Below are 10,160 nucleotides of genomic sequence, written 5' to 3' on the forward strand. Positions count from 1 at the left end.
TTTGAAGGACGAGACAAAAGGATTCAATTTCAGGTTAAAGTGAACAATTTCAGATTTATTCACAAAACAAAGACGCGTGAAAAGACGGATTCCGAGTTTGGACTAGTGAAGCAATAACTAACTAATAAATAGACATCGACGCTTTGACAATAGAAATCTGTCTCAATCAACACTGAACAACGTCGGAGGAGTGACAAGAGAAAACTAGAATTACAGCAGTGTGGTTGTATTCCTTCGCCAACCAGTTCAGTTTCTGTGTCTATATTTCTACAAACATGTAAAGGTCACTGTGACCTTGTCCTTTGTCAACTGAAACACAGTAACTTGGTCAGTGTGGACGGACAACCTGAAGCATCACGCTTTCGGCTGAGACAAGATTACAATATTCACATGCAGCCGTTCACATGAGGTGAAAAGGTAAAAAAAAAAAACAATTTGATGAATGACAACAAAATAAATGATTCCTTGATAAAATAGTTAATTCGTGGTGGACGTGTCAAACTAAACCAAAGACGACTTAAAACAAGACAAACACCAAAAATATCAAATATCAACAAGCTTTCAAAAACAAAACAAAGAGAGATGACAAGAGAAAGATCATTATAAAAAATAAAAGTAAAGATGAGAGTGCTATCGTTAGGACTTCGTTAAAATATGGCTTTAAATACATTATGTTCGATATGTTCGTTAATTTATCAAACTGACAAAGGCTTGGGTCCATTATCGTCACAATAAAGGGACAATGACGACTTCTTAATGAATCCGTGCAAGAAACTTAAAAACAAACCAGAGTTTAAACGAGACACAAAACAAAACAAACACCAAACATACGTCAGTTGTCAGATTAATCACATTCGAGCATTTTCGCTTGACAAAATGCTAATCCAACGTTTTCTTGTTGTCGCTCTTCCGAACTCAGTTGTTGCCAAGGTTACGAACTCTCCTCCGTCACGTGACAGATTTCCGTTAAAGTGCAATTTCAGAGTTGAGCCAATATAAAACACATCAGTACATTATAGCACATGACATCATCACAGCAGCAGCTCAGGACACACACAACAGTGACACCTTCTGGTTAAACCTGTCCACACAAGCAGAAACAGACTTAAATCACTTTACGTTGACGTTTAAATCAAAGAGAAATCTTCAAGAATTGAACGTCTGAAACTACAATCAACAAGCAGCCCTGCGTGATAACGATCCCACGCTTCTGCTGTTGAAGCCACAGTTTTCTCATTTCAGTACATTTCTTATTAAAGGATAAAAGTGGAGGGAATATGACGGTGTCATTGAAAAGTTGAGATCACATTCCTGCTGCTATGACACACAAACATCTTAATACTTTGAGATTAGTGCAATTTGAAATGGCGACACATGTTCAGCGTGACGTTTAAAGTGCCCGACGCTCCCGACTTAAACCCAAATCCTAACCCAATCTAGTATTTGAGCAAAAATCTGGAAAAACAACTTCCCTTTGTCGGCGCCCTTGAGCAAAGTAATTAGAAATTCTGTTCTGCCAATCAGCGCTCGTGTTTGAATCTCTGCAGCTCAACGTGTCGGAACTGATTTTAAAGCGTAAGCAGTTCGATCGGCACAGAAACGGAACCATAATTATAAAAACCTGTTTTTTTTCCCGCTCTGTTGAATTTGTGTGTTGAATAATTAAAAAAAGGCCGTGGGTGCTTTAAGATGACGGCGTTGGCATATCTCCAGTAAAAGGACTAAATGAGTGGAGAGGCTTCGGCTGTCAGTATCCTTCACTACTCTGCTCCACCACCAGGTTCCTTCACCTCTTCAGGCTCCATGTTTCACCTTCAACACGTGGTCACATCTTATCGATCGCCTCTCAAGATTTGAACCACTTTAAATGCTAAAAAGAGAAAAAATCCACTTCCCACTTTGTTCCTGATTCAAACCCCGACAGGCTCCTGATGAGAGGTCGTAACTAACTTTCAGAAACCAACTATTCCGCTTTGAGCTAAGTTATGTAATTAAAGCGTTGAATGGCACTCTGGTCTCGTCATCTTCCTCCTCTACAATCGTCCTCAGGTCGGACCTATACGGACAGAAAATCTGCCGCAGCAGCGCTAGCAGGACACGCACCAACAGCCTCAACGCCAGAAAGGCAAAAGGCACCGTGATCTCCATCAGGTGGAAAATTGAAGCGCTAAATTTACTAAGAATACATGTGAGGAAAAATGTCCCTAATGCTATGCAGGGGTACAGAGCAAGCTTGGCTAGCATGAACACATGCTCCCGTCCGCCATACCGCACATACGGGTGCAGAGTTTCCTGCTCATTGTAAAGAGCGACCACCCAAATGGTGAGCTGAAATATACCTGCGAAGAAAATAATCACACAGCTAATCTGAATGGCTTCTAGTTCGTTCCGGGAGTTCGGCGAGAATTCGTGCGTTAGCTGGTAGGCTAACGGTAAACCTCCGACAAATGCTAACGAGAAGGTGTTCAGCAGGCCCATGAAGCGCGTTGTCTTGGTGACGTGGAGGAAGAGCGAGTGGTGGACGAACCAGAGGAGGCCGACGGTGGCAAAGGAACCGAAGTAGGCGAGGTACTCTGGACCGTAGACCTGCAGAGCTGCTACCAGGCTGCCGCCAAACTGGTCCCTTACAACGGCCGGGTCTGGAACGTTGTCCTCGCTGAAAGGAAGGAACCAGAAAGGTATTAAGTTTGTCAACACAGTGCAAGGATATAGTGGCATCTGCTGGTTGAGTTGCATATTGCAGCTTGTTCACTTGTTATTGTTCACTAATGAAAACAACGATTCTTGGCTTCAGGTCGTTTTAGCTGTGTAATAGTAATTTGTCTTTCCCATTCAGAGTAGTGAGGAGAATCAAACCATATGTCCAAGATGAGCAGCGTTGCTACGATGGCGTAAACTCCGTCACTGAAAGCCTCCACTCGTTCTTTACTGAGCGGTTCATCAGGCAGGAAGGTGTAGAACAACATGGAGTCTGGAGACTCGTCCACGTGACCTGGAACGGACGAGAGACTGGTTAGAATTTCAACGTCATGACCAGAGTCAATCACATGCACTGTACGTTGGAGGTTTCAACGGAAATGGCACGTACGACCTCCGTCAAGCGCTAGAGCAACGCGTACATGCGAGTGCATGCATCTGAATACTGCGGCGCTGTCGTCTCGCTGTTCTGCCAAATTAGCACCTTCACCCAGGTGTCATGTTCCCATCGCTCCCGACCGGGTCGGAACAGAAGCCAATAAAAAACTGTGTCTAGAGCGGAGATGATCCACTCACAGTGCAGACGGAAGCCTGAAGCCTCGTACTTACCGATTGCTTTGCTGCGGCACCACTTCAGACACTGGGAGATGTACGGCAGGAAGATAACTATGGCTAACAGCACGTAGGACTGAAAAACAAGGACAGTGACCGTAATGTTGATCAAACGTCACAAAATACGAGACGATGAAAGATACTACCGGAAAAACAAAATGTCACCAACCAGCTGGAAGAAGATGACGGAGAAGATGCTGGCGAAGAGGCACATGAGGGGAACTCTCATGATGACTTTGAGGATGTGGTGTTTATAGAACGTCTGGTTCTCTGAGATCTGAATCTGTTCGTTCAGGAGGAACGGGCGACTGAAGGCGTACAACACGATCACCGACTGCAGAAACGAGAGGCACAGGAAGTCGTGACGTGATCACGGTGAGCGAAAATAAAGAAACAGGACAAAACCACGAGCAATGCTTTGTTTTCAGCTTCACCTGAATGACACCGGTCACCATCACACAACCACAGAACAGGAGAATCCCGAGGATCTTCTCGGGGAAAGTCGCCATTAAAGAAAACTGCAAAGAAAAGTGAAGAGAACGAGGAGCTTGACTGGATGAATTTATCTGATCTAACTTCCACTGAGCGGCTGCACTGACTCGTACTCACTGTGTACGGTAGGAAGGTTATCAGCATCATGCAGGCCTGAAATAAAACCCAAGCAGAGGAGAGACGGACACGTGGTCAGAGAAAGAACAAGTTTCATTCATCGTAAAGTCCTGAAAACAAGATTCTGAGGATTTTATCCCACCAACATAAACACATGATCTATTATTCATAAGATAAAAACTTGAATTCATATGACAAAGTTGTTTATTGAATATTTGAAGACCCGACAAAATGAAAAATACAATTCAGTATTTTGTTTATTAAAGTTTGTATTAAATTGTGTTATTTAAATGTCACAAAACAATATCATAGTATTTTGTCCCGACCTGTGAAGTCAACAGTTTGATGACTCATACTTCCCATTCTTCTCTAATTAAGCGTTTTCATAACTTTTACAATTCTCCTCCGTTTTGCTGAGTTTTAAAAAACGTTTCAATAATTAAATTAGCAAAAACCAATCAAAACTGAAAAACTGGTTTAAGGTCCAGTTTTATTTGATGCAGCTAAATCATTTAAAACTTGAGTCATCGGTCACATGAACATCTTGTTTGTTTATATTTCGTACTAATGTTGATTGTCAATATAAATAAAATAAACTTGTATTAACATGAAGTTCCTGAACACTCACGAGGTTCAACAAGGCGAGGCAGTCATCGATGCGCACAATCACTTGAAACAACCTGTGAAATGGAAAAACAAACAAGTGATCAATTATTAAATAGGCGATCAATAATTAATAAGAGACTGAAAGCAGCTGCTGTGATGACAACACTACCACCTCACCTGATGTGAGCCGCCCACGCAACAGTCACGATCAGGAAAGTCATTAAGTAAACAGCGATCTTAGTCGTGAGCAGAAGCTGAACGCTTTGTCTCAACTCCTGCAACAGACGGATTTATAACGTGTTCACACTGAACGTGATCTGAAACACTAATGATAATAATAATAATAATAATAATGATTCCAACATGGTAACAGTGAAGAACATCTGTGGTCACTTCCAGACTCCAGGTTTCTAAATAGGAAAATTCTTCTTCTATGCTATAAAACACGAGTCACTGGAGTCAGACAGTACCTCGTCATCCTCCACCTTCGTGTGGGCCACAGGTAAAATCTGAAACAAAGACATTGGAAGAAAAAAATCTAATCAACGTGAGGTTTTTTCTGTCTGATGATGAAATCTGATTTTCATCTGAATCCCAGTAACTGATGAGAAGGGGGAGGGGGAGGGGGAGGAGGGGGAGGAGTCTCTAATCAAATAACAAATCAAACAAATTTATTCTGAAATTTATTTGAGCTGAACTTTGTTGTTTAATGTGGTTTATGTCCCATCCACTAACACAGAGGAGGGCGGGTTTATCTTATATCTTGTGATGTAGTGAGGTGGATGCTGCTGTGCTCCTCCTCTTCAGTCTCCCCATCTCATCTTCAGTTCATCTTATCTTCTATCTCATCTTATCTTCTATCTCATCTTAGGTTCATCTTATCTTCTATCTCATCTTATCTTCTATCTCATCTTCAGTTCATCTTATCTTCAGTTCATCTTATCTTCTATCTCATCTTAGGTTCATCTTATCTTCTATCTTATCTTCAGTTCATCTTATCTTCTATCTCATCTTCTATCTTATCTTCTATCTTATCATCAGTTCATCTCATCTTCTATCTCATCTTCTATCTTATCTTCTATCTGATTTTCAGTTCATCTTATCTTCTATCTCATCTTAAGTTCATCTTATCTTCTATCTTATCTTCTTTTTCATCTTCAGTTCATCTCATCTTATCTTCAGTTCATCTTATCTTCTATCTTATCTTCTATCTGATCTTCAGTTCATCTCATCTTATCTTCTATCTCCTCCTCTGTAGGGAGGTGGTGCTGTGCTCCTTGTCTCACCATGACAGTGGCGATGATGGAGATGAGAGCATCGCTGTAGGCCAGCAGTCTGTGGGAGGACTGGGTGCTGCTCGGTTCGTCCCGCTCGGACGGACTGACGCTGCCCAGGAACGAGGAGGAGGAGGCGGCGTGGCTCCTCGTCTCCTTCCGCTCCACCGGCTCCTCGACCTGCTGCTCGATGATGTCTTCGTGTCCCTCCATGGTGAAGGAGCTCGGAGGAGCTGGGAGGAGCAGAGAGGAGCAGAGAGGAGCTGAGAGGAGCAGAGAGGAGCAGACACAGAATCCACGCAGCTCGTGTTTGTTTGCAAACAGCCGAGATCAGCTGAGAGAGGGCGTGGAAACCGGAAGCAGCTCCACTTCCTGTTCCCTTAAAAAGATCGTCTCCTGAGTGTGAGTAACCACTCTGATTCTTTTTAGTAGAGAGGTTATAAATAAATGATGATTTAAAATAATACATGTTTGGAACAGTTCAATTATTTTGTGTTTTATCATTAATGTATTATTTTCTATACTTTTTCTATTCTTTTGTTTTTGTTAAGTTTCTATTTATTTTAATTGGGACTGTTCTCATTCATCAGAAGACATTTTACTGTAAATAATAAAATATAAGTTAAAATAAGCTGTGGGTATTAAAGGATGTTAACTTTTATTTAACCTTTGTTTCCAGAACAACTGGTAATTCACAGCGGTTCCAGGGAAAATAATGATAAATCTGTGCACAGTGAGTTTTAAAAATGTAAAGTAGAATAAACGCAGTTTGGGAAAGAAGCCTAGAATAACAGAGAAGTTTGAAAACATAGAAACGTGCAGAAAATTAAAAACCCTGAACCAAGAAGTTTGATGAGTCATTGTAGAATCATGAGTGAGTCACGTGTCTCATTTCCATTTTTATTTTTGTAGTTCATTAGAAGATCCAGAGGGAGGGAAGTGTAAAAAAACTATAAGTCACGATACAGAAGGAAAGAAAGAAAGAAAGATGAAAACATACAAGAATGAGAGACAATAAAAAAAGAAATAATATTCCAAACTGCAGCATTACCTTCATATGACCACCAGGGGGCAGCAGTGGTGTGAACAGGAGTCTCCACATGAACACATGAACACAACTCTATATTAAATGTGACACAGTGTTTACAGCTAAAAACCACCACATCTGTATTTTCCTACAGGACGACACACATTCTTTATTTTACATTTTATTTTTGTTTCCTTATGTTGTAGATTTCGTGACATTTTAAAGAGTTTAAAGTGAATTCATCGTTGGCTTCAGACGGTTCAGGGTTTAATTCAAGAGAAAACTCTCCATCTCTGTCACAGTCAGTGCGTTGGAACAGCAGCACGAGCTACAATTAATGACAGTTTAACTGCGTCTACTCACAGTTATGAGAAACTTTCATATGCAGCAGGATTTAAGATCAGGTGAAGTGAACATGTCCTGTTCAAAAGGCTAAAAACATGTTTTGTGAGGCCACGTGACTTTGACCTTTGACACAGATTTGTTCACCTTTGAGTGCTACTGAACATTCAAGAAGTTCCTGAAGGTATTCTTGAGGTGTCGTATAAAGTGATGTGTTATTATTATTATTATTATTATTATTATTGAAGAGCGGCGTGACACAGACGATTACATAACGGTGCAGACTGTGGCTTAACTCCTTCCACCAGACAGCAGATTTAAGTCAATCTCATTTCCCCAACATGTGGTGGCGCCACACATCTGGGGCGGCTGAAAAATAAAACCAAACAACATCTGTAACATCACAATATTTTGTGTCCCTGCTCAAATGAGAAACCAGAAATCTGAACCTCACAAAAAGGAGCACTTCTCTCTTCTCCCGTCCGTCACCGCGACGTGTTGAATGATGGGATTATTGTTGCTGAGAGCCGGCTGCTGCGTAACACCGGAGGTAAACACGCAGCCTCTCGTCTCAGCCTAAAGCTCCTTCTACATATTATCGGAACAAACTGCTGCAGAATCACAGCGTGGTTTATTCTGAGGGATGAAACCGTGCTGATGTTTTCCCCTCACGTCGTGCAGGTGTCTCGTGCATTGATCGTCTCACAGCTGAAGTTGAACAGCTCCTGAGCTGTTTCAAACCTGCCTGTTTGTAATGTTGTGTTCTCAAACTCTTCTACAGTGTAATGTCAGTTTTTATTGTTTGTGTGCTTTTTATAAACAGTCAGTAGTGCCGTCCGTGATGTTTCTTCGCTTTTGACGGCATCACATATTTAATTTAACATCATCTGATGTAGGTATGTACTTTAGTTCGGTTCATGTCCCATCTGCTGACATGGAGGAGGCGGGGGTTTATGACCTTTGCCGCAGCCGGCCACCAGAGGGCGATCAAAATGATTTGGCTTCACTTTTGAAGAGCAACAATGTGGAAAAACACCTTGTTGTACTTTTTGTTTCACCGATCCAGCAGATCTTTACCAAATCTAAATGGTTTCTCCTCTGACACGTATCACGTCATTCCACCAAGTTCCCTTGTGATCCCTCAGTTAGATTTTTGTGTTATGCTGCCAGCAAACAAACAAACACTTCTACCTCAGGAACATTAGCAGGAGGGATCTCCAGCCCACTGGCCCTTCGCTGGGTTCTGACACCACATCACAATCTATTTCCCAGGAGAGACGTCCAGGTGGAGGCCCATCTGTCGAGGACTCGTCTCCGTGACAGCATATCAATCATTTCTGCTCGTTTCCCCTCCTCCTGACCCCTCTCCCTCCCTTTTCCTCTCCTCCTCGTGCCATCTCTGATACCTCAGTTTTCACATCCCATTAAAGAGACATTACTTAGTCTGGGATATTGTTGTTGTCAGACTGTGAACCAGCCCCACCCCCCCTAACCCAGGCCGTCCCTTCCCCAGGTATGAGCCCTGATACCTTAATCAGTTCTGGCAGGAGAAGTGGCTGCCGCCTCAACCCCTGCTGTCTGGATCTGCAGCTCGTCACCCTGACTTAATAAACTCTGTCAGATGTAACATGCGAGCTGACGATGGCACCGTCCCTCGAAGACCCCGCTGCGACCACAGCTCATCACGTGCTGCACTGAAGGACGGGTTATGGGAAGTATCTTTTGACAGCATCAGAGACGTTAGAGCGAGCGAGGACGCGTCGTTGATCTTTATTTACAGTCAAATAGAGTTTACGAATAGATTCAATCTTGTATTTGCAGTAGATCCAACAGATTTCTTGTTGTAGCTCTTTTGTAAATAAGGTTGAAGCTTTTTAATTTGAAAACCATATTTTAAAAGTTTCCTGCTCAATATTGGCGACAAACTCTGGTTTTTAAATAACGTCAGTGTCTTTTTACCTGATCTACAGTCGACTGTATGCATTGACGTGTGGATTGACGGCTCGGACCGTCCAATGGGTGTGGGTGGGCGTGCAGTGTCCTCCAGCTCTCAGTCAGGCTCCACCCCCTGCTCCTCCAAATATGGATGACTGTGGTTTCAAAAAACAAAAATGGCGCTGGCTCACAAACCGAACAGGTGGCGTCACGGTGGGTTGATACTCGGGGGTGGTCTTCAGATTCCTCCTCTGTGACCTGACCTTGGATAAGAGGTGAAAAGTGGATGGATGAGAATTAAAATGACGTTTAGAAAAAACGACCTCGGTGCCTTTAAACCCCAGAATCATTCAACGACAGCTACTGGACGTAAACACAACTTTATCCACCTGAATGTAGGAGGTCGCTCGTCCTGCAGACGTCTGGAGAGAGAGAGAGCGAGCGAGCCCCGTCCCTGCTGCTGCAGCTGTCCAACCTTTATTTACAATCTGCTGAGTGTGCAGTTCGTGCAGCACATATTATTGATGGGTCTATTTGCCGAGTGGCGGAGGATTGGCGGCGGAGGTCAATTCCATTACACCTGGCTTGTGTAGTGTCAACACGCCTCAGCCGGCGGCTCTCAGAGAGATTGTGCGGAGTGGAGATGAGAAAGTCTCGTTCTTTTGATCCAAACTTGTGGGTCGGCAGCGAGATGGAGCTCATCGCTCGGACCTGACGGCAGCTTCATGGACCAGCAGGCTCACGTGTGACCTGAGCGTCTGAAGCTTCTTCTTTGTCATCAACGCAATTCTTCAGTAACTCACGCAGCTGTTCAGTCACAGCTGGAGACACAGTCGTCTGATGTTCTGACATGTTTTCAACACACGACTTAAAGCTCGGATCTGAATCTCTGACTTTTTTCTGCCAGTTTACATTTTATTTTTTAAATTCACCTTCACCGAATTATAAATAAACAAAAACACAAACACACAATACCAACGAGCAGAATATGTATTTTTTTGTATAATTTATTTGACAGATATCTGTAAATAAAGATGGACGACACAACAAGCCCCCAA

The 10,160-nt window shown here is 42.7% G+C and overlaps 1 protein-coding gene across 2 annotated transcripts; it reads right to left on the bottom strand.

The window, feature by feature from the left end:
• Positions 1–27: 27 nt before the first annotated feature.
• On the bottom strand, positions 28–6,166 carry tmem175 (transmembrane protein 175). 2 transcript variants are annotated; one of them, XM_020105084.2, is made up of 10 exons: positions 5,811–6,166; positions 4,995–5,033; positions 4,702–4,799; positions 4,547–4,598; positions 3,919–3,954; positions 3,744–3,827; positions 3,479–3,643; positions 3,307–3,385; positions 2,857–2,992; positions 28–2,656 (listed from the first exon to the last, which is right to left on the bottom strand). In XM_020105084.2, the coding sequence occupies exons 1-10, from the start codon at positions 6,009–6,011 to the stop codon at positions 1,984–1,986; spliced, it is 1,563 nt and encodes a 520-aa protein (XP_019960643.1). In that variant the 5' UTR covers positions 6,012–6,166; the 3' UTR covers positions 28–1,983. The 2 variants fall into 2 exon arrangements, with proteins under 2 accessions (XP_019960643.1, XP_019960645.1); XM_020105086.2 differs by lacking the exon at positions 4,702–4,799 and having other exon boundaries at positions 5,811–6,141.
• Between the last annotated feature and the right edge of the window lie 3,994 nt (positions 6,167–10,160).

Source organism: Paralichthys olivaceus, chromosome 4, assembly GCF_024713975.1.
Source record: "Paralichthys olivaceus isolate ysfri-2021 chromosome 4, ASM2471397v2, whole genome shotgun sequence".
Classification (NCBI taxonomy): Eukaryota; Metazoa; Chordata; class Actinopteri; order Pleuronectiformes; family Paralichthyidae; genus Paralichthys; species Paralichthys olivaceus.

Excerpts from the sequence above, each read along its gene's own strand:
- tmem175 (XM_020105084.2), bottom strand. The coding sequence starts at position 6,011 with ATGGAGGGACACGAAGACATCATCGAGCAGCAGGTCGAGGAGCCGGTG. Across the intron at positions 5,034-5,810 it reads CCATCATCGCCACTGTCATG|ATTTTACCTGTGGCCCACAC; the intron begins GTGAGACAAGGA and ends TCTTTGTTTCAG. Across the intron at positions 3,955-4,546 it reads GCCTCGCCTTGTTGAACCTC|GCCTGCATGATGCTGATAAC; the intron begins GTGAGTGTTCAG and ends GTTTTATTTCAG.